This window comes from Hippopotamus amphibius, chromosome 3 (assembly GCF_030028045.1).
Source record: "Hippopotamus amphibius kiboko isolate mHipAmp2 chromosome 3, mHipAmp2.hap2, whole genome shotgun sequence".
Taxonomy (NCBI): domain Eukaryota; kingdom Metazoa; phylum Chordata; class Mammalia; order Artiodactyla; family Hippopotamidae; genus Hippopotamus; species Hippopotamus amphibius.
The window spans coordinates 198,555,337-198,578,251 of record NC_080188.1 but is presented as its reverse complement, the minus strand read 5'-3'; the positions used below and the strand labels follow the sequence as shown (position 1 = coordinate 198,578,251).

The 22,915-nt window shown below is 61.0% G+C and overlaps 1 protein-coding gene and 2 long non-coding RNA genes across 8 annotated transcripts in view; 1 reads left to right on the top strand and 2 right to left on the bottom strand.

Moving 5' to 3' along the window:
- The window catches only part of NAV1 (neuron navigator 1), a 203,793-nt gene that overhangs the window by 46,010 nt on the left and 134,868 nt on the right, over positions 1–22,915 (bottom strand). The window contains exon 1 of one of the 5 annotated variants that reach the window (XM_057728537.1): positions 14,244–14,537. The exons of the other annotated variants lie outside the window; for them this stretch is intronic. Within the exon in view, the coding sequence (XP_057584520.1) occupies positions 14,244–14,425 (182 nt within the window). The 5' untranslated portion in view covers positions 14,426–14,537. Of the gene's footprint in view, positions 1–14,243; positions 14,538–22,915 lie in introns of those variants that run through there. 5 annotated transcript variants of the gene reach the window in all.
- Positions 6,138–7,731, bottom strand: LOC130849560 (uncharacterized). Its single transcript, XR_009052766.1, has 2 exons — positions 7,483–7,731; positions 6,138–6,864 (listed from the first exon to the last, which is right to left on the bottom strand). It is a non-coding gene; the product is annotated as an uncharacterized LOC130849560 (long non-coding RNA).
- Positions 13,025–22,552, top strand: LOC130849559 (uncharacterized). 2 transcript variants are annotated; one of them, XR_009052764.1, is made up of 3 exons: positions 13,025–13,164; positions 17,564–17,689; positions 22,241–22,552. It is a non-coding gene; the product is annotated as an uncharacterized LOC130849559 (long non-coding RNA). The 2 variants fall into 2 exon arrangements; XR_009052765.1 differs by lacking the exon at positions 13,025–13,164 and adding an exon at positions 16,339–16,453.

The window sequence follows — 22,915 nt, the reverse complement described above, 5'->3', positions numbered from 1 at the left end:
ACCACCCTGGGGGCGCAGAGCGGACATCCTGGGCGGGACCCGGGCCCAGGTCCACACTCCGGGCTAAGGATCCATGCCCCGAGCAGTTTCTGCAGCTCCGGGGGGTCCGGGCCAGACCGCTGGTGTGTGATGACATGCTGAGCGCAATGAACAGGCGGCCTGGGTGCTGCTCTCTTGGCGGGACCAGGCTTCCTCCGCTGACCTCCCCGTATCACATTCTATCACATTCGCTCTTCTCAGCCCGGAATCGCTGGCCTGCCCTTATCACCCTTTTTCTCTTTTACTCTATTAAATCAAAAGTCCACTTTCCAATTTTTTCCTAGCGTTTCTACATAAACTGAGGCGATCGTCCTTTTTCTATTTGCTGAGCCTCCTGGTCCAGACAAAAAGTCTGACAAAACAGAGGGCAATGCACCACTCAAGTTTCCTGCCTGTGATTACACTTAATCTACCAAGAGAAATAGAGCAAGGAGCGCTCACAGGGAAAGCCAGCAAAACACAGACAGACACACATCCAGACCCTAAGACCTAGAGAGGCATGTCCCCGCGTCGGCCGGCCTGCCTGCGGGTGCGCTGGGCCCCAGCAGCACGCGGTCAGAGACCCGAGCGCCCTCTACGTCCAAGAGGGTCCACGCGGGATAAAGGACGGCACACCACCTGCGGCGCACACACAGGGAACGCCATCCGAATCCCTGTTCTCCTTCCACGAAGGACACTGAGAACGCAAGCACCTCTCGCAGGAGCTCACGCCTGCTTGAGATCTTGTCTCTTCACTGAATATAGAGAAAAAGAAACACCCCGGGCTGGGTGGAGAGTTAAGATACCAGACACAGCCGGTTTCCAGGTTCTGGAAGGTCCTGCTAGAGCCCGCGGGGGCCCCCCGGGAGTCTGCCTTCAGTGACTCTGGCTGCGTCTCTCCGTTCCTGTGACGCCCGCAGCTCCCCTTCCTGGCGCATCTACCTCTGGACTCCAAGTTAGAAATGCCAAGTGTACAGAATGGCAGTGGCCATCGGCGCAGGAGTCCAGGGTGCATCAGAAACAATCAGAAGCTGAGGCCGGGAGGTGGCGTTCGTGTGCTGCCAGGGAGGCTTCTGGATTTCTCCCTGGGGGAGCTTATCCGATGCCTCCGTTGCTACCACCCTGATATCATTCTTTCAAAAGAAACGGTCATGAAAAGGTGGCAGAGTTGAGGCGCACACTTCACAACTGAACATTTGTTAACCTGTGTGGTTTAACACTAAAGATTTCTGTTGTAGCAAAGCAACCCGTGTACGAGTCCAAGGCTGCCTTGTCCACAGCTGCGGTTCACTTACTCAGCAGGCAGCTGGGGTCTGGCCCTACAGGAGCCACAACTTGCACCCACCGGTCAGACATGAGCAACAGGGCTCTACACTGCTGGACACACCTGGCACGCCCTGCACTTGACCACAGCAAGGTCTGCCGCTGCACTGAAGATGCCAGGCTTTCCAGAAGACATCCTCAAGGGACACCAGTGAGCACTGTGCCACTCGATGTCAGAAACCTGCAGCCGCGGGGCCGGCCCCTCCCGCCTGCGGGGTCAGAGGCGCCACCCTCTCACTCGCTTCGCTGTCTGTCTGTAAGCTAGCTCAAATCACAGCAGCTTCTCCACTCTTCCACCGCTTAAGGCACTGTGGAAATACAAACAGTGATTCTGAAATGCTCCCTATTAAAAGGCATCTTTCATGTGCTGCCTTTTAGGGACTTCCCTGGTGGTCCAGTGGCTAGGACTCTGCGCTCCCAACACCTGGGTTTGATGCCTGGTCAGGAAGTTCACATGCTGCAACTAAAAAGATCCTGCGTGGCGCAACTAAGACCCAGCACAGCCAAATAAATAAATAAAACATAAAAAAAAAATACGCTGCCTTGGGGCTTCCCTGGTGGCACGGTGGTTAAGAATCTGCCTGCCAATGCAGGAGACATGGGTTTGATCCCTGGTCTGGGAAGACCCCACATGCCGTGGAGCAACGAAGCCCCTACACCACAACTATTGAGCCCACCTGCCACAACTACTGAAACCCGCATGCCTGAGCCTGTACTTTGCAACAAGAGAAGCCACTGCAATGAGGAGCCCCTGCTCGCCATTGCTAGAGAAAGCCTGTGCGCAGCAATGAAGACCCAACGCAGCCAATAAATAAATACGCTGCCTTTTATACGGACCCATGCCCCCTGCTCCTGTCAGGAGGGCACACGTTTTACCGCATTTCCCAGTGGAGACGCCGGGTCTGTGTTGACTCACGCTCATATCCTCGGCCTATCTTCCTCTGCAAGCATCGCAGATCGTCAACACCGTAGTCGCCGTGTGTCCGGCATCGCGGCTCACGTCTAAGCCCTGCTGCGCTGGGCACTTACGCACAGGCACACCCTCACCTAATCTTCCCATCAGCCCGGCGTCGGCTGCTCCTTCCGCGTTCCCCGGGAGAGGGGGAAACAAGCAACGTCCCGCGGCCGGCCCTGGCCCCACCGCCTCCGTGTACCACCAGCACGCGCCTGCCTCTGAAGACCCGCCTTCGACCGCGGCGCCGACCACAAGCACGCCCGTCGTGGCGGCAGGACCCCGCTCGGGGCGCGGACAGGCCAGCAGAGCTGAGATCCCGAGACGCAGCTGGCAGCTCCCGCAGGGGCGCTGCGCTGCTGGGAGAGCGGGAGTCCAGCTCCGCCCTGAGCCGGGCCGCGCCCCGCGCCGCGCGCCCCGAGGAGGGGACGGGGCGAGTCCCCGGCCGCCGCGCGTCCCCCGGGGTTCCGCTTCGCGGCCACGCGGCAGGCCCTTCCACGCGGGGACGCGTGCCCCGCGCCGCCCCCCTCACGGGGAGCCCGGGAGGACCGGCCCGTCCAGGCTGCGGGCGCAGCGCGGGCGGCTCCGCGGCCTCGGCCTGCGTGGGCTCTGGGCGCGCCCGCCCTCCACCTTCCCCTCGTGGGGACCCACCGGGGCCGCGCGGCCCCGAGCCTGCGGGCCGGTCCCCTGGACGGCGCCTGGCGAAGGGCTGTGGCACGACGGGCGAGCCTCGCACGCCCCTGCCGGCGAGGCCCGGGGCGCTGGGCGAGGCCCCCGCGGCCCCGGGGCTGGGGGGATGCCCTCCCCTCCGCGACCCGCGGGTCCACGCGCCCCCGCCCTGCCTGTCGGTCAACGGCGCGGCTGCCGCGGATTGGCCCGCTCGGCTCGCCGGGACGGTCTGTGCCCGCCCTCCTGCCCTCTCCCTTCCGGCTGCCTCCCCGCTACCCGGCGCGCTTGCGGCTCGCGTGCGTGCGTCCGTCCGTCCTCCTTCCGGCCGCGTCCCTCGGGCGCTCGCCTGCCTGGGTTCCTGCGGGGGGCAGGGTCTCCCGCGGCCCCCGGCCTTTGCGCAGCGGAGGCCGACGCCGAGGCAGCGCTGCCGTGCGGCGCCCGCCCGCGAACGTACCTGGACGGGGCCCCCCGGCCGCCCGCTGGCGGGCTGACCGGGCGCCTGCCCGTCCACGCTGTCCGCGCGCGCTCAGCCCGGCCCTGCGACCCGGGAGGGCCCCTCCTGGGGAAGGCCGTCGGGGGCGGGCGGCCACGGCCGCTTGCTCTGCCGGGAGCCAGGCTGTGGGCCTCGGATGCGCGCTCAGCCCGGCCCTGAGACGCCAGGCGGGGAACTTGCAATGCGAGCCTCCCTTCCCCCCACAGCGGCCGGCGCCTTCTTCCCAATCGCGGCATCCCCGAGCAGCGAGTGAGAGCTCCCGACGTGCAGAGGACAGTGGTTTCCAGCAGTAGAGCTTCGCGGGGAAGAACCTGCCCGTCACCACTCTGGGGTAGAGGCTGCAAACGAACGGGCCCCTGGCACCACGCAAGTCTGGGTGTCCGCTCTGAGCTGGCAGACGCGGCTCCGAGTCTCCCGCTCCTCAACCCACCTTACAGTGAAACACCCAAGGCCTGCTCCTAGTCTCAGTCTTTCCTTCCGTTTCTAGACAGCAGGACGGAAGACAAAGGCGATGCCATCATCTGTCACCTCTGCGCTTTTACACGGTGATGCCTGGGACCTCATGCTGTCTGCGAAGTCTTCTTCCTTGCCAACCGGCCTATACACGCTTACGTCCTTGAAAACCAGAGAATAAGAGCGCTTGTTCAGGATTTCAGAAGTGCTCCCGAGAGGCCCTCTAGCGTTGTGCATCCTGCAGACCTCCCCCACTAAGATCCTCCACTCTTATCAGTTCCACCAACACTGGGCGGGTTTGTCCAAAGAAATCCCAGCGTTAAGAAACCCCACCGACAAGAAGGTCTACTTGTCTCTTTAGTCTAGGCCTTAAAAAAGGCTGAGCTGTCACCCCCGCCGTGGGGGGATGGGTGACCTGGCCGTGGTGGGCACTGTAGGTGTTACAGACCTCCTGCCTTCATCTTATCTCCAAATTAACCAGCTTCTCACCAGGGGGCATTTAGTTCACGGACTGCTTACTCTGGGTGAAATATCTTTGTTGAGGGCTCTGAAGATTTTCACTTCAGAGAGCAGGGCGGCTGAATACCACATTGTGCGCGGAGGTCGGGGGTCAAGGGTCAGCATCAGAGGAAAAGCCAGCTGGTGCGTGTGAAAGACCGCATTTTTACATGGGTGAGTTCCACGTATGTGAAAGGAAGCCCATCTCTCACCTATCACAAAGCCTTGAACAAAAAGAATGAGATGAAGTAAAGATCTTAGTGCAGAGAAACGAGCTGCACGCAGGTGTGCAGGTACGGTGAAGAGACACCTGTTAACACGCCTCAGGCATGACTCTGCCCACTTAAGGATGAAGGGTGAATGGAGGAAAAAACAACATGGAACTGGAAAGGTTTAAACTTCTCAAGCCCTCACCTGCAAATGCCAGAGACAGCAGACCGTGTTGAAAGGCAGACGTGCTGCACAGCTTTACGGGACCAGGTACTGAAGTACCCATGGCGCTTTGCAGCCATTCGCACCAGCCACCCTGGGAGCCGGGTGTCGCCTTCGACCCCCGAGAGCGCACTGCCGTCATTCTGTAGCAAACCCTGAGCCCACCACTCTCCACCCAAGCGTTCCACTCCCTCCAAGCCGTCTCACGGGCCTCTCCACCGCGGCGGCCCTAGCTTTCCTTCGTAGAAGGGGAAGCCAAGGCTGGGAGTTTCACCCCGGTCTCAGAACAAGTCAGTTGCAGAGTCCGTATGAGATTCCCGGAGCCGCACCTCTTCACGTGGCATCGCAGACATAGCCCAGCACTGGTTGGACACAGCCGTACACTTAGCCTATGTCCCCGGCCCCTCTACCAATGCTTCCCTCATGCTGCCTCCTGCCTCATCCCCTCCCCCAGCTCGAAAGGGGGAACAGTTTTTGTTCTCTACAGATACCTATCTTAGGAAAAATAACAATCTTGAGAACACAGGAAATGACTGGCTAGGAAGTTACTATGGGTATTAACATGCTTTTCTTGGGCAACTATGAGCTGGAATCTCTGTTCTGAGGCTTTCTGATCAGTCTGGGGTTTTTGGCATAATCCTTAAGGAAGTCAAAAGAAGGAAGACTGAAATGAAAAGAAGAGAAAGTTCATCAAAATCCAACTGGTTTTATTTCTGGGGAAGGAGCCTTCAGGCAACAGACGGAATGAAAACATCCTGTTATTTCTTCCCTTCTGACCGGACCCAGGACACAGCCACAGCCTCTGAGCCTCCGCAGCTCTCCCAGCGGGTCTGTGCCCAGAGTCCCGCCTGCCTCGAAGAGACCTGGCAGAACAAAGCCCTCATGGGGGCCCCTTTGGAGGTGACAGCCCCCGAGGCACCAACCGTTAGGTTTGAGTAAATAAAAAGGTCATCAGTTACCACTGGAAGGAGCTGAAAATAAAAAGGACATAAGAGGTGACTTGGGCAGAAAAGATACACGCTCCAGCCTCACGTGGGGAGAGCTCAGCTCCGTCTCATGTGGATCTGAAGGAAGAGAGACACAGAAAAGAATGACCCTAGTCGTCTGCAAGCCCCCTGTGCAGGAGAGGAACGCTTTCTGCTGACAGCTTTAGCAGAAGCCCCCACACATAAGGCAGGGGAACACAGGGCTGCTCTGGCAGAAAGAGAGGCAGAAGCTCCGTGTCCACCTGCCCCGCCGCCAATGCACCAGCCCCTGGCGGACGGGTGTTCTTCTGCATCGCAGGACCTCCAGTGAAGGCCCCCGACCCACCTTCCTCTGGGCTCGTTCAGGTAAAATCCTCACAGAGTCAGTGCTCGTTACAGAAAACTACCTAAAAGGGCGCCAGCGAAGCTCAGTGCTGGTCAAGGTCCCAGAAGCGGCAGGGCTCTCCCGACACGCGTGTTTTCCACCCCGCTCCTCACGGCCAGACCCACACGCAAGAGGACATTCAAAGTCCTCAAAGTAGAGCGAGATTCTCACGACCCGGAGCAGTCTTCTCCCGCTAATCTTTCAAAGCCTACCCCCAGTTCCACCACCGCTGTCCTAACAATTTGCCTTTGCAAGCCTCCGAAAGCCTTCAGTGATGTGGCTTTTATAGAAACAACTTCCTTTTTACATTCACACTTCATCAATTTATGAATAACTAGATGACACAATTTCAACGGGCACAGACAGGTTTGGGAACAAACAACTCTCTGGAGGCCTTCAGCATGGCAGGTGGAGCAGGAGGGCACAGGGAGGGGGCGGTGCAAGTCAGGGGCAGGGCCCTGCTGTGTCCGGTGCCCAGAACCCCTTCAGGAAGGTGTCATCACGGCTCCACTTCTGACCTTCCCTTCCTCCCAAATATTCCTGCTTGCTGCACGCTGGAGGTGGGAATGACAGAAATCACAGTGCAGGTGATGTCTGCATCTTGCGGCTCCCATCACACGACCGCGTTATTTTACTGGCAGAATCGCTGCGGGTGAGAGAGCGTCCTGGTTCCACTCTGTAAGAGACAGGCAGTGGCTGAGGGGCTCACCACAGCAGGCCGTCACCAAGCCTGGGGGTCCTGCAGGAGCAGCGAGGCTTCTCCCAAGGGGCTTTTGGACTCTCTGGGGAGCAAAGCTGCTCCACCATGAGCTGCTCTGTGCAAATTCCCAGAACTGGCTTCTCAATAGGAGGAAGGCTCCTGAGGAAGCGGCGCTTTCCTCCCCACAAGGCCTCCTGGGACCCAGGAGGGACTGGTCCACCGCCCGCTGGCTCTGAGGCCTGGGCAGGTGCAGCTCGGCGGAGGCGCTGAGGGTCGCTGCGGAGGTAACCGAAGTCTCAGGGCCCAGATTCGTCCCCCTTTCTGCACACCCCACACCTGCACATCCTCTGCGACCACAGCTTTGCCTGGGCTCTCCACACAGAGACTCCAGGACAAAAGCACTTGAAAGATAATGTGAATACGAGGTGCATCTACGGAGGATGAAAGCGATTTCTAGAAAGCCCAGGAGAAGACGGGTCTTGTGACACACATCCCCTCCCGCACAGGTCATTTATAAGAGCAGGGGGAGGGGGGCCCTGTTACCGGGCGGGCCCCAGCGGGCCACGGAAAGTGGAGGAAAACTCATCAACTCACATACAGCTCGCTGTCTTCGAAGGGAACTCTGCAACGCACTACAGCACGGGGAGCAGCGGTCTCTGGGGGCTTCCCCGTTCAGAGCAGCCACCCGTGCAGGAAAAGGGGATTCACACGTCTTCCCCAAGAGCAGCTCAACGCCAGCCCGAAAGGCAGTTGTGCAGCCCGGAGCCCACGTACGAGGGGCCACCCCGGGGGCTGCTGCGGGGGCCGCGTTCTGGAAGAGCAAGGCGCCAAGGACAAGCTCTCAGGAGCAGCAGGTGTGGAAGTCTGGGCTGGGAACCCAGGGCCTGGAAATGACAGCGAGGTTTGCTGAGAATTATGAGCGCGAAGCTCCGACGGGAGAAGCAGCCCAAATTACGGGAACGGGGTCCGTGCTTAAGCGAGCCCGGCGCGCGGCAAGACTCCGCGACGTAAACAAGGACGGACAGAGGCCTCCGCTCCCAGGGTCTGATGAACCGACCGTGCTTCTCCACCTGGCGTCAGAGGGAATGAAGGACGGGCTCCAGGGTGTGTGCCCCGGTCCTGTGTGCGGGGCTCAAGTCCAGAAACCCAGGAATAAATCCCAAGGATTTGTTTTCCTTCTGGGCCTCGGAGCCATAATTCTACCCACTGGCAGGAGCACTGCTCCTGTTTCAAAGCTGTTAAAACCTGGTCTTAGAGTCACACAGTTGGCGGGTCACCAGGATCAAACCTGGTCATCTGGTGTACCCTTAGAGGAGGGTTTCAGATGAGCCGTGGGAGATGTTCTCAGCTGGAAAGCAACACTTGCACGCACGCACGCATGCTCACACAGAGACACGCACCCCCCCCCCCCCCCCCGCAGGAGCATGCATGCACCAGACACCTGCTCACACAGCCTCAAGGACGGGCCTGGCTGGACATCGGAGATGGTGGGGGACGCGCCTTGGTTCCAGTCTCTTCCCACATCACCCACTGATCCTGCTGCCCCGTGGGCCCAGGGACCCCTCCCTCTGCCTTCATAGCTGAACGCCCCCCCCCACGTGTGCTCTCAGCCTGCGTGTGCGCGCTCCGTGACGTCTCCACGCTTGCTGCCTCCTGACGCGCTGCTCGCGTCTCCTCTCCCGCCTGCCTTGCTCGCCCCTATTTCCAGCCCGTCACTCCTGGCGTCGCAGCCAGCACCCCCTGCTCCGAGGTCATCGTCCCGCCACGTGGACTGAAGTGCGCTGTCTGTTGTTCCCCTGCAGTGATCAGAACAACACTTGGCGCACAGTAGGCGATTAATCAGCATGTGCTCGGGGAGAATGGATTCGCTTCTACTTTACGTAGCCATTTGACCCTAAAGAACTAGCATGACAGGGCACGGGATAAATATGGTATATCCTCTAATCCCAAACTCCCAACCCATCCCTCCCGGAATCGTCGATATCCTGTGATAAACCGTAATGGAAAAGAACATGAAAAACAACGTATAAATGCATAACTGAATCACTGCTGCACAGCAGAAATTAACACGACACTGTTAAGTCACCTATACGTCAAGGAAATAAAATTTTAAAAGAGATGGCATATCCACGTCTGACCTACTGTGTAAGCCGTCACGATGGGACCTGTTGGATATCCGTTGTCACCATCAAAAGACCACTATTAATTTCACGGACGCAGCACCTGATTAAGAGTCCCTGCCCCCAGGGACCTGTGATTGGACAAAACCACCACCACGTAATGAATAGCTATGGGGGAAAAGTATAAACAGCTAAGCTGGAGAGCAGTTCCCTGGAGGCTGGAGAAGCTGCTCTATCAGCAGCTCTTGTTTACAGGAAAGCGACCATCCCTCAGGGAGCTCACGGACAGCACCAAGCCCCCGAGCCCGACACCCAGCCCAGAGCGGGATGGGCAGAGGAGCCAGCCGGGCTGTGTCTGAATTTCTGCCGCACCGCTTACTGCCTGTGGCCTGGGAAGGCGCTGCCCTCCCCGACACACGCCCCCCCAGCCCCCAGGTGGTCAGGTCGCCACCAGCCCGTCCAGGTCACTGCGCACAATAAAGCAGGGGAAGATGCAGCACCCGGCCGGCAGGCCACGCAGGACCACAGCTGCCCCCCAGCCTCCGCTCCTGAGCAGCAGGTTGAGCAGCCCACCTGCTGCTCGGACGGCAGCACAGTAAGGAGGGAAACTAGCTCCTGCGGCGGACTGCACTCGCTCCTCCCTCTCTCCGCACCCGGGCCACACAGAGCATCTCCTGCCTGTGCAGACAGGACCGGTCGCCGGGCCGTGGTACATGTGCACACAGAGGCGGGGGTGGGGTGGGGTGGGGTGCAGGGGCTGTGATGTTCTTTCCTTCTCAACGTTTCCCCCCAACAACGTGTCAGTCTTTATTTATTTATTGGCTGCGTTGGGTCTTCCCTGCTGTGTGTGGGCTTTTCTCTAGTTGTGGTGAGTGGGGGCTATTCTTTGTTGTGATGCACCGGTTTCTCATTGCGGTGGCTTCTCCTGTTGAGGAGCACAGGCTCTGGGCGCATGGCTTCCATAGCTGCGGCACATGGGCTCAGTAGTTGTGGTGCATGGGCTTAGTTGCTCCGTGGCATGTGGGATCTTCCCAGACCAGAGATCAAACCTGTGTCCGCTGCATTGGCAGGTGGATTTTTAACCACTGCGCCACCAGGGAAGTCCCAATGTGTCAGTCTTCAACAGAGGCTTCTCATGTCCAGAAACGTCTAGGAATTTACTATTTCTAGGAAATTCCTGAGGCATTCCAAGAAAGGTAAGCTGAAGATGAATTCTCACAAGCTATGCGTTCTCCATGTGGGAAGCCTTATTTGACTCTGCTTTAGGGCAAGGGCGAGGGCAGTCTGTTACTCTGGCCATGAACTTAATGTGAGGACCCTGGATCCAGGTCCAGAGGAAACAAGCCAGTTGTGCTATCGGATCAAAGGCTTTCAGGCAGGATTCCTGGTGGGCTGAACAGGCGAGAATGTATGCAGTTGTCTGTCTCAGAAGGTTCTGTCTCAGACCAGGAGTCTGTGTGATGGGAGACGCCCGGTGACGGCAGGTCTGGGTGGAGAAGCCAGAAGATGACACAGATTCTCTACCAAGGAACGCTCCTCACTCTCTTCTCAAAGGAGCCTGTGTTCCTTTAGAAAACTTTCACTTTACCTTCAAGACCCAAGGAAAATGCCACCTTCTCCGTGAAGCCCTCCTGCCTCGCCTGCTTCCAGCTGCCGCAGATACGCGCAGGTTCCATAGCGATGTGCAGCCCCGTCCCCTCCGCAGACCACTTCCTCCTGCACAACTGCCTCTCACGTGTCTCAAGATTCCAAATACTGTCTGTATGTGTGTGCTGACTCTTGTGTGTCTGTTTTCACTACAAGGCTCCAAGCTCCCTGAGGGCAGGGACTGTGCACCACTCTGTCCCCAGTTCTCAGCACCATGCCTGCATCTGGGGGTGCTCACCACACTTTGCTGGATAAATGAACACGTTAGCTCCTCAGGGGCCCACCGTTCCTCCAGCACTCAGCACGGTGGCGCCCAACGTCATTACACAGTGAAGGCTGAATAAATAAGGCTGGTGGACTTCCCTGGTGGCGCAGTGGGTAAGATCCGCCTGCCAATGCAGGGGACACGGGTTCGATCCCTGGTCCAGGAAGATCCCACATGCCACAGAGCAACTAAGACCGTGCACCACAACTACTGACCCTGTGCTCTAGAGCCCGTGAGCCACAATAAGAGAAGCCACTGCACTGAGAAGCCCGCACACTGCAACAAAGAGTAGGCCCTGCTCCCCAAAACTGGAGAAAGCCTGCACACGGCCAAAAATAACACACACACACACACAAAATAATAATAAGAGCTGATATTTTTAACAGTTAAGTTTTTTCAAGTTGTCTACTTTTATGTAATTTGCCATCAAGAACAGGATGTATAAATATGCTATCCTAGTTAGCACAGAATTTGGACTAAATAGAAATCTGAAGATGGATAATTAAGAATTTATGTGCAAATCCAAGGTGTATTCTAAGCCGAGACCTGTTTATTCTGTTACACTGACGGGCACCTTTGTTAGGGTCCTAGTGAGACGGCAGGGAAGGATGCTGAGGGGAAGAGCAGCCTGGAGAATCGAGGGGGGGCCCTGCTGCCTGGGAGGGGCCTCGGCCGTGCGGCATCACCCGGGAAGGCACGGGTGTCGAAAGCACTCTGTTCGTCACATCATCTCACTGTCATTCCCATGTCCCGTGAGGTGAACGGGTCAGGAGCTTGAGACGGAACTGAGGCAAGAGGCCAAGCAGCTAAGGTCACAGAGCGAATCAGCGGTGGAGCCAGAGTCCGGGTTGGGCTGGCCGACTCCGGGCCAGGGCTCTTCCCACTACAGCCACGACAGCCACGACAGCCACTAGCGGTCAGGCCAGCCCTCAACCTCTGTGAGGCCGCTACGACCCGCAGCTTCCGCGGGTTCAGTGTGGAGCGTCCCCTGGGCCCAGATGAGTGTCAGTGAGAAGAGGTTCCTTGGAGCACGCTTTAAAGCCTGGCTTTAGAGTCAGGCAGATCCCACCACTGGGATCTTCGGTACGTTCACTGAACCTCCCCGGGGCTCAGTTTTCTCATCTGTGAAATGGGATGACAGTAAAGTGCACCTCCTGTGCTTGGTGTGGGACTAGACGAGCAAATGTTTATAAAGCCCTCGGCACAGGCACTGGCTGAAACATCTTGTTACAGTGGGAAAGGGCTGGCTCAGATGTGGCACAGGCTGCCCCACGCCAGCCTTCCTCACCAATGCGTCCTGCTCTGCCGTCTCTGCTGCCTCCCAAGCAAAGGGCAGGGCTCTGCAGGGCAAGGTTCAGCCCGCAAGTGTGGGCTGCCCGCGGCGTGCAAGCCCAGCCCTGTAAACCCTTCTAACCAGAAACACCACTGGCTCTGCCGTCCCGAGGTGTTCGGCTCCTCGCGGGGGCTGGGTCTGTGCCAGGTGCAGGTGCTCTGCCCCAGGGTCTCTGCGAGCAGGCCCCACTCCCGAGGGCCCAGGCTCTAGCTCAGGGCCCTTTCCCGGAGGGAGCCCAGGAGGGCTGAATGGGACAGACGCCCACACTCTGGGTTTCCTGCTTGGGAGATACTGAAGGACGCAGTCTGCTGGGGCAGAAGAAGAGTGGGGTCTCCAGGAGAGCCCCTAACACTTGAGAGGTGCCGACGGAGACCGCCTCCCCCAGAGATGCAGTAATCCCAGGCATCCGGAGAGGAAAGGCCCAGGGCTAATCACAGCTCAGCTCATCAAAAGCTGGTCCTGGAGATACTGGAGGGGCAATTAAGCCATTCACCCTGGACCTCACATCCTCCCCAGCTGCCTCCTGCAGGGCGCGGGAACTGAGCCTGCAGGGAAAGCGTCCCTTTGATCCCTGTTGGCCCCAATCACACATCTCTTGCAAGTGAGGTTCTGAGCTGTCCCCAGAGCAAAGGCCTGGGCAAAGCCCTCCCTGGGTGGATGAGAGCCAGGGCAGTCAAAGTTCACATCTGAACTCTGGCAACTCTCAGACTGACCTCCAGTTTACGACATCCCCCCTCTCCTTGCCTACAAACTGCAGTCCCCCTGAAAGGACACCACAGGCCCAAGCTGAGTAGGTGTAACTCACCTGAGTAGGTGTAACCCGCTCCGTCCCTGGGCTACGGCAGACAGGGCTCCGCCCCCGCACACCTGCCCAGAACCTGCCCTGAAGTCGGATTCTGGTAAGAAGCTAGGTGAGTACTGAACGGCTGTGGTTCCAGGGCCCGGCAGTGCTCAGCGCATGGTACAGAGCCCGGGTCTCCTGGGGCGGGGCAGGGCACAGGAAGGGGCAGGGAGGATTCCAAGCCCAGGCAGGACGGGGTCCCCCAGCAAAGGTGCTGGAGGAGGGAAGGAGTGAGGTGTTCAGCCAAAGGGTGCTGACATCAACAGAGAGACTTTTACCTCTTCCGCCGGCGGGGGTGGGTGCTGGGGGCAGAACTTGAGAGCAGAACCAGCGCCGTTACAACTGTCCTCAGGCACACCCCGGGGCGGGGGCTGTGTCTCAGCAAGGGGCGTCCGGCCTCCTATTCAGCCCCCTAATCTCCCACTTCCTTCAGCCCCGCAGGTCGGCAGGGAGGCGCAGGGGAGGGAGGGTGCACACCGGCTGGGAAGCTCCCACAAACACCAGCCAGCCTCAGCCCTCTTCCTCCGGCGGCTGGAATTCCTAATCCTCTCTTGGAAGCCTGGTTTCTGAGTCAGCGCGTGGGGTCCCAGGACTGGCGGCCGTCCCAGTCCCTGCCCCTTGAAGGGGAGCCTGGGTGCCTGCGCTCACCTTACAGGGCAGGGGTCTGTCCCCCAAACAGGGGTCCCGGGCTTCACTCCTCTCCGAGGGATCCAGCGGCTGCGGGGTCACCAACTCAACCCCGCGCCCAGCTCAGGTCTCAGCCCACCCCCGGTCTCAGCCCACCCCCAGCGCCTCCTTTCACCGCGGGAGACCCCCAGCGCTTCCGGGGCTGGGGTCGAAGCCTCCTCTCCTTCCACTCCCCAGGTCCCCGAGACCCCCGCCCCCAGGGCCCCACCGCCCGGCGGGGAACCCGGGAAGTTCGGTCCAGGCGCGCTATTGTCCCGGCTGCGTGCCGGTCCCCGGGGAGCGCCCGCCGCAGTGCGCCCCCCGCCAGACCCCTCGGTACCCCCCCAGCCCCAAGGCCCGCGGGCCAAGCGCACGGGAGCCGCGGGCTCAGGCGGCGCCGCCGCCCGGCCGGCCGAGACCCCCCCCCCCCCCGGAGCGACCCCACCCCACCCCCGGGGCGGCGACGGGCCGCGGGCCGCCTACCTGCGGGGGAAGCGCGGCCTCGCCGCCCGGGGCAGCGGCGGATGCAGCATCCTCCCGGCGCCCGCCGAGCTCTGCGCGCGGCCACGCGGCCGGCCGGCCCCGGCCCTGCCCGCGCCCCTCGCTCCCGGCCCCCGCCCGCGCGCCTCGCCGCGCCGGCTGCACTTAAAGCGACACGGCCCCATTTCCTGTCGCCGCCTCAGGTCCCGCGCCCCGGCGGCGAGCGGGCCCTTTAACGCCCGGAGCAGGTAGACAAAGAGCAGCCGCGGCGCGGCCGTTCCGGGGCCGGGGGCAGGAGGTGCGGGGCGGCCGGGGCCTCGGTCCCCTCCGCCCCCCGGGCCGCGGCCTCTCCCGCCCCCGCCCCCGCCCCCGCCGGCGGGCTGCAGGGCACCGCCCCCTCCCCGGGACGCCGGCTGTGGGTCACACCCCCCAGCGCTGGCTGCGGATCCTGCGGGTCGCCCTCCCCCCGCCCCCCCCCCCGCCGACACCGGCTGCGGGTCCCAGCCCCCAGCCCCCCGGACACCCGCCGCGGGTCACCCCCACCCCTGCGGGTTGACCCCGGCTCCTCCTCGAGCTTTGCGGGCAGACGCGTGGCATCCCAGGTCTCTAGGGACAGGGGAGCCGCGTGCGCTGGTGGGCACGCGCGGAGGACCCGGGCCCTCCCCGGAGGGCCTCCTCCAAGCCCCCTCCTGCCCCTGTTCAGGCTTTTAAATCGGCCCCGAGGAAGCGCAGGGGCTCAGCACAGCGCCTGCGGCAAGGTCTGCGGGGGGGGGGGGGGGGGGGCGGGGGGCGGGCCGGCTGGTGGTATAGAGGCTGCTCAGGAACTGTCCTCCTCACAGGGGCACGGAGGGCAACCTCCTAACAAGTGCCCTCCCCAGCCTTCCTCCGGGCCTGGGGGGGCAGGGAGGCGGGCATGTCAGGGCTGGCTGTGGGGAGAAACAACAGGCCACAGCAGGCAAGGGTCTCTGCCTTCATCCTGGAGGCACTTTCAGTTGACTGATCAGGAAGAAAAGGATCCCAAGATGTGAGGACTTTAGTGTAGAGAAAGAAAAAAAGCAGGGTCCAGTAGGAGGGCTCTCCCAGGAGCCCCTCTCCCCTCAGGGGGTTTCTGGTAACTTAACCCCCTGTACTGTGCCCCTTCCCCTCCCCCCCTTCGTCGCCTCTTCCGGCTCATCCCCGCTCCCGGGAGGGGCTGAATGTGTAAGGCTGGTCCCAGCCCCAAAGCGACCTGGGCAAAGGGGGAAGGCTGCGTCTTAGAAATAGACAATTACACCCGCAGTTTCTTAAAGCAGCACAAATGCCAGCAGTGACAGTTTTTAAGGCCCGAAGGCCTGAGCCAGGATGACAGAGAACCACAGAGCATCAGCATCTCTGGGTCTGGGCAGCTTGTGCGACGGCCCCACGCAGAGGCCAGGCCAGCGTGGCCCTCTCATCTCCTTGCCTTTGGCTTCCCAGGTTGTTATGGCAGCGGAGAGTCCACTCCTCCGGAGCCCCTCCCCACCTCCCGCCTTCAGGCAGGTGTGGACGGTGCCGGGAGTCCCTTCTCCCTAAAAGCCGGGCTGGCTCTAGTCCTCTGAGTGCCCAGCGCCCCTGCCCTGGGTCTGCAGCTCTAAGGGGCGAACTCTGTCCTGAATCTCTGAAGCGGTCTGAGTGGGGGAGGGGTCTGTTTCGGAGGGCGCATACTGCGGCCAAGTTTTCGAAATACGCTTTGAGGCCAGAGTGGAGTAAAGAACTGCAGTGATCCCAGCCCCAAGCCATCAGGCGACCCCCAGCAGGGGGAGAAAGCGATTTTCCTGCCCTTACTCTGAGTGGGTGGGTGTGAGGTTGGGACGGTGCACCGGGGCCCAGGCTGAGCACTCCGGGGGATGCAAGCAAGGCAGGCTCTACAGTAGCACCTGCCGCCTCACCCCGGGAGGGGCCCCGGCCAGGCCCCACGCGGGCTCCCGGGTGGCATCCCAGCCGCGCACCCTCACCGCACCCCGCGTGGAGGGTGCGAGGGATGCCGTCTCCGTGCTGCGCCAGCCCGGGCCCTGCGGGGAACAGCCTCAGCCAGCGTGGAATCCTGGGCAAAGCGGCTCTGTCTCAGCCAGAGGCGCGTCACCAGCAGGGGGCGTTCTCCTCCAGCTCTAGCCGCGCCTCTTCCACAAGGTTTCCTCCTCTGTGGCTTTCTGGGCGGAGCCTGGAGGGCGGGCGGGAGCAGAGGCCTGAAGGCGGTAAGGCACAGGGGTTTCCGTGGAGGAAGAGAGTCGTCTGTGCAGGGCACGGAGCTGTCCCCCGCCCCCCAGGATGTGCCCCGCAGAGCCTGCAGCCTCCCACCCGGCAGCCGCCCACCCTCCTTCGGCCCGCCCCCCCCCCTGCATTTCACCCCGCCCCCCCCCCCGCATTTCACCCCGCCCCCCCCGCATTTCACCCCCCACAGCGACGGGGGGGCTGGCCGGAAAGTCAGCAAGTCGGCCTGCAGCTCGGCCCAGGGGAGGGGTCCCAGTTCCTGAGTCCCTCCTGAGTCCCCTGCTAACAGGGTTCTGGGCCAGCGGATCTGTAAACCCCTCCTCCTTGGGACTGGTTCCTGCCAGAACTCAACAGGATCCGAGGTTCCCTCCGTAAGCTCCTCCTTCCTTCCCAAGAGGAAGGTGGGCTGCACAGAGAGCCTACCTTCCGCCACCTTGGGACCGCCCTCCTGCTTGGCGGAGTTGGCTTCCACAGGGAAGGACAGGGTCCCTGACGCTTCAGCTACTTACATAAATAGCGTGCACATCAGCACCTACTGTTTCAGCCACCAGGTCAAGGCACTTTGGGTTACCGGACAGAAGTGCTGTCTGGGGGCTTCTGTGAAGACAGGAAATCGCCGCCTCCCCGGTCAGCAGCCTCCAGCCCCGCCTTTCATGGGGGTGTGGCCGAGTGTGGGGGGCCGGTGGCCCCCTGCCTTGGCCCCAGTGAGGGGCTCGCAGGGGCCACGGAGCTCTTCCTTCCGGTCCCAGGCCGCGGAGCTGTAGCCCGCGGAGGGGAAGACACCTGCTGGGAGGGAGCTGAGAGTCAGGCTCTTTTCCAGAAAGAAAACCCAGCCAGAGAGGAGAGGGCCCGTCCGTCTCAGACAGCCCCCTGTGCCCCTCTTCACAGAGCCCTGGGGGCCAAGATCACGTGTGTCTCCCGTGCCAGGCCCAGCAGAGGGGCTCTTCCCACGGGGGAAACTGAGGCACAGGGCGGCCAGGAAAGGCAGAGGGTGGCGCCCAGACTGACACGCGTGCATCTCCCCGCCTCTCGCCACACACACCTCGAGGGATCCCAGGCCCCAGGGCTGTGGACCAAGGTTCTGTTTCCAACAGAGACGTCGGATGAGACTGGTCGCCTCCCTGACAATAGTCTCAAGGCTGAAGGGGCTGATTAGAGGCAAGAAAAGAAGAGAAAGACTTGCCAGGAAGCGCCATGTGGCCTGACCGCACCGATTCCTGGTGAGCAGACCAGAATGCGGGGGCGGGGGTGGGGGGGGATGGACGGCTTGAGTTAACCGGGGGCCGCACTGCTGGGGCCTCATGCTGTCCGCGGGAAAGGACCTGACCACATTTCTAATCCCAGCTCTTACAAACCTACCCCCGGGTCCCCCAATAATCCCACTGAATTCTGGGGAATCACCCATTGTGAGCTTGATAGAAAAAATCTATAAAAATCATTCCGGGCCTCTGGCTAGCACGTTCACATCATAAAATAGGGTTTCATTCCCAAACAGCCTAGCGATCTAGGCTGAGGCAGGTGTCACTACACTTGCTTTGGGACATTAAGCTCAGGAAGGTTGAGCACGTGGCTTTAGCTGTTCTGGCCACGTGCACGGGAGCCATGACGACGCAGGTCCCAGGCCGGGAGCTATGGACCCCCGAGGGAGGCCGGGGTTTTCAAGGGCTCCCTGCGCGTGACCCTGGAGTGTCAGAGCCGAAACGGCCTTACAGCTCCTCTGGCTCAGCGCCCGGTCTTCACGAGAGGGAAGGCGGGCTCAGGACGGGCCAGTGACCTCACACGGCCCTTCCACGGACCCAGGCCGCCTGGTTCCCAGGTGCGCTGCCACTTCCTCCCAGCTCCCTCCCCAGGGCCACCTGGGCTCCAGGGAAAGGTGGAGGGTGGGAGTGTGGGTCAGGCCTGGGGTCAGCAGATGCACAGTGCCGTGTCCCAAGGCCCAGCCCCAGGACGGCTGACATGTCCCTGGGGCAGCAAAGCAGCCAGCTGGAGGAGGGGTCCCGCTCCCAGCTGCGTGCCTGCTTCCCAAATGTTTACGCAGCCTCTGAGGGGGCCTGCCTTTCCCGGCGCCCGCCCGCAGCTGCAGCTGGGAGAGGCGGCGCCCCGCCAGGTCACACACAGGGGGCAACTGTTCCACAGCCTCCCCGAGCTCAGCATCTCTGTGTGGTTCTGAGAGCACAGGACAGATGGGGGGGGTGGGAACAGAGACAGCAGGAGGCTGCCCCCCACCCCCAGCCAAGGGCCTGCCGGGGAGGGGGAGAGACAGAGAGAGAGAGAGAGACAGAGACAGTGTGAGATCCCTGAGGACCGGGCAGTGATTTCAGGTCCACTGACATGCCCGCTGCCCCAGGGTCCCTGTTATTGAGTTGAATCTCCAATCTCCAGAGAGAAATAGAAACAAAATCTCACACAGTCTGAGAAGACGCTGTAAATGCATGTCTTTTATCCCCAAACCCTTCCCACCACCTCTGCCTCCAGCCCCACCCCTGCCTCCACCCCCACCCCTGCTGCAGCCCAGATGATTCCAGCAGCTTCCTTTCCCTGCCCCCTCACAGCAGCCAGGCAGACCCTGTGCAACGCGTGTCAGACCTCATTGCTCCTCTGCCTGGAAGCTGCCTGTGGCTGCCCCTCACCTGTGCTACCTGGCCCCTGGCTACCCCGACCTCGTTTCTGACCACAGTCTGTCTTGTCTATTCTGCTGCAGCCACACTGACCTCCCTGCAGTTCCCTGAACACGCGTCCGTTCTTGCCCCAGGGCCTTTGCACATGCTTTTCTGGGCATCACTTCCCAGAGAGGCTTCCCTGATCACACTCCCCAACAGCCCCGCCCATCACTCAGCCCCTCACCCTGCCCCATCGTCCCTGATCTGACATGCGTTTACCGGTGGGCTCATTTGCCATCTCTTGTATACGAGTTTAAGAATGGTGACTTTTTCTCCTGCTGCATCCCCAAGTGTGTGTACAGCGGTCTCCAGAAGCACTTGCTGGCCACGTGAATAAGCAGCCTGAGGCGGGCCCTGCCCTCCCCTTTCCGTTCAGACAGTGAGGCTAGGTCCCTCATCCAGGGTCAGGCAGGCAGGAGCGGCAAACAGTCAGACTCCGGAGAGTTCCATCCACAGCGCCAGTCTGCCTCCCAAGAACAGGAAACGAACCACAGGGACCGGAGGAGACATGAGGGACGGGACAGCTGCTGCCAGCCAGACCGCAGGGGCAACGGCTGGGAGCTGGGAAGGGCAGGACCTCACACAGGGACCACCCGAGGAAAGGTGGGCACAGGCACAGGGCGGCTGGCCGCTCAGGGGGCAGTGCCAGGCGGGGATAGCCGTCCCCCCTCTTCCAGTGACACTCGGCAGAAAGCCCGCATCCTGGGAGCCTCTGCTGCTGGGAGGGCCACCACTCGGGTCTGTCCACGTGGCCGCGCCCATGGAGACAGTGTCGCTCCTTGTCATCGGACCCACAGGGGCCGAGACAGAGGCCAGACGAGGAAGAGGAGGCTGAGAGGTTGAGAGGGGTGACCAGTGAGAAGAAGGGCCAGGAAAGGGGCTGGACGGGGCTGAGCGGTCAGGAGCAGAGGGCAGCAGCCTTGGTGGAGGTGCATCCCCGGATCTGGCTGGAGATGACCCACGAGGAAGAAGGGACAGGGCACAAGGCAGGCCCCTCTCACTGCGAGCCGGGGGGCAGGGCAGGCAGGCTGCCGAGACGCTGGTCAGTCCCGCTCTCGCCCTCTGGTGGGCCCTCCACCTCTTGGACGTCCCTGGCCTGTCCGGTTGCTGCCCTCCGCCCTCTGCCAGGGGAGCCAGCGCGCACACCGCCTCCCTGCACCCAGCCCTTCACGCCGCGTTTGGGCGGCTCTCAGCCCCTCCCGGGCTGCACGTCACCTGTGGCACCAGCCCCAGCACCAGCCTGTCCACCCGTCTCTCCGTGACCCTGACCTGCGGGTTCCGGTGTGCCGGTCTGCCTCTGCCGTAGCCGCCTGCCTGCGGTCTCTGCACGTGATGCGTCAGTGCACCTGCTCATGCGGGTCCATCCTGACCCCAGTGTAGGGGCGAGAGCAGCTCAGGCCACAGCCCCCTGGGCGGCCTGTGCGCAGGGCAGGGGTGGTGCCTGGCCTGGCCCGCTGGGCTTTCTCCAGCCATCGTGAATGGGCCTTTGCTGCCTGGCTAGAGGTGTCCGGTAGCCCAGAGGCCAGAGCTGGCCTCTCGCGAGCATCCTGGGACAGCTCAGCCTTTGAGCCACGGTCAACAGAGCTTGCATTCAAGAGGCGAGGGTTGCGCCTTCTGCCCTTGCCCTGGGCTCCCGGCTGTGGCTGCTCTGTGGTTTGCAAAGCACGACCCTCTCCTTGAAGATGGAGCGGTCACTTCGGGGCATCCCGGGAGGGGGTCTCCAGTGCTAACGCGCGGGCCAGTCAGCAGCACAGCCTGCTGGGTGCTGACCGCAGCTGCTACTCCAGTGGCAGGAAGCCCTGGGATCCCTGCTCCCAAGCTTAGGGGCACGTGCTGCACTCAGGGGGGCAAGTCCCCCGTGGTGCAGAGGCGGGCAGTGGGCGAGGCCGGATGAGCACGCTCGGGACGAGGGGGGATGGGGGGGCAGAGGTTGGTGTCAGAGAGGCCTGCCTTCTGCTCCGGCGCCGCCACTTCTAAGCTATGTGTTCCTGGCAAGCCCGTGACACAGAGTTTCAGTTTCCTCACTTGTAAATTGGGGGAAGAACACCTAATTCACAGAGTTGTTCAGATGAAGAGCTAATGCCAGATGAGCGCTCTAAACCACACGTGCTGTGCAATGGTTAGAGAATTATACAGTTCCTGCAGTACAAATTACACACACAAGCTCCAGGACGGCCCAGAGTCGGGGAGCAGTCATGTTGCAATGGGGTGAATTTGGGGAGGCTCCCAGCGGGGGTGGCGGGAGGACCCTGGCACAGAGGAGTGACGGGGCGTCATGCCCCGGGCGGGCGGGGAGTCCCCTTGTGCAGACGGCCTTCAGACCTTCAGAGCTTTGGTTTTCTAGGGGCCAACTGGGAGAAGGGCAGGAGGTAGCATTTGCTGAGCGCCTGCTGTATACCCAGCACGGTATTACAATATGCTCCATAACATCCTCACAGAAACTCTATTCCCGTTGGATCAGCCCCACCAGAATGGACACTCAGCCCTCCCACAGCCTCGGAGCTGGGATCTGAACCCACTCCAAACTTGAGCGCTTTCCATAATATCAGATTGCATGGAATTTCCAGGCACTCCATGAGCCCAGCTGGCTAATTCCAGAACATAAGGTGTGTGGGGAAAAGGAGGAGGCAGACGACAAAAGAGCAGACAAGTGGACAGGCAGGCAGGTGGGCAGGGCTGGTGGGAAAATGCCAGAACTGTCTCAGCGGCTTCCACAACCCTTATCCATCTTGACTGTCAACCAGCTTGTATGTCATCAAACTCAGGGAAAACCCAGCAGCTCAACTGTAGGTTACTAGGACACACCAGAGCCTCAGCCTGCATCCGTTGCCTTGGCAACCAGCACACATTCAGCCCCCCCTCCGGAATACCTGGCTCACGCCAGCCTTCCAGCGACCCTGTTGGGTTTGAACAGACCCTGTGATCCCGACTGACCCCACACAGACTCGGCAGTGCTTTCACTGTTCTGTTTTAGGAACGAAGGGTGTTTCGACAGCCAGCGGCTCTCTGAAGCCACCCTCTCCCTCCCAACAGACCAGGAAGCCTCCTCCCTTCGCATCTTCCCTCTTTATAATTGATGTCCCTTGTACCCCACCTACGTCCCGCCTGCAGTTACTGTTCCTGTAAACACAGACGCAGCCCCTCTGCAGGCACCTGCGACTCTCAGCCTGTGTGGAGCAGCAGGGAAAACCAGGATGTGATGCCCTCGGGAGCTGCCCTCGGCCAATGACGACTGGGAGTAGAAAGATAAATACCCAGGCCTCCTGGCCCTCTGGGTGGGCGTGTAATCCCGCAGAACCCCCAAGCCCAGCTGACGTCAGCAGCAACCCGCACAGAATGCATCCGGCACTGGCTTCCTTCTCTCCCGACCCACTTCCCCACCCCCATCAGTGCTTTCTGGAATCACCTCCCAAATAAACCACTTGCACTCAAATCCTTGTCTCGAGGTCTGCTTCTGGGGACCCCATCCCAGGACACACTTCATGCACAACACATGTGTTTGAGATACAGACAGCCCCGTGGCCGGGTCACAGCAGGAAAGAGGCCGTGGTCACTTGTGCGGTCCTGCGTGCAATTAGTTTAGCTACACTGCACAGCCACATGCTGGACCCATGGCTGGGGTCTCCAAGCCACACGTGGGCGTCCTCTGTCGCATGAGAGCACTGCGTGAACAGGCAAAAGTGGGTCAGGGTGCAGCCACCCTGCTTGGTAAACCACTTAGTTTGCCATCCTCCCAGTGAGGCTCAGAAACATCACGTTCAAGCATGAAGGTTAACACACACTTTT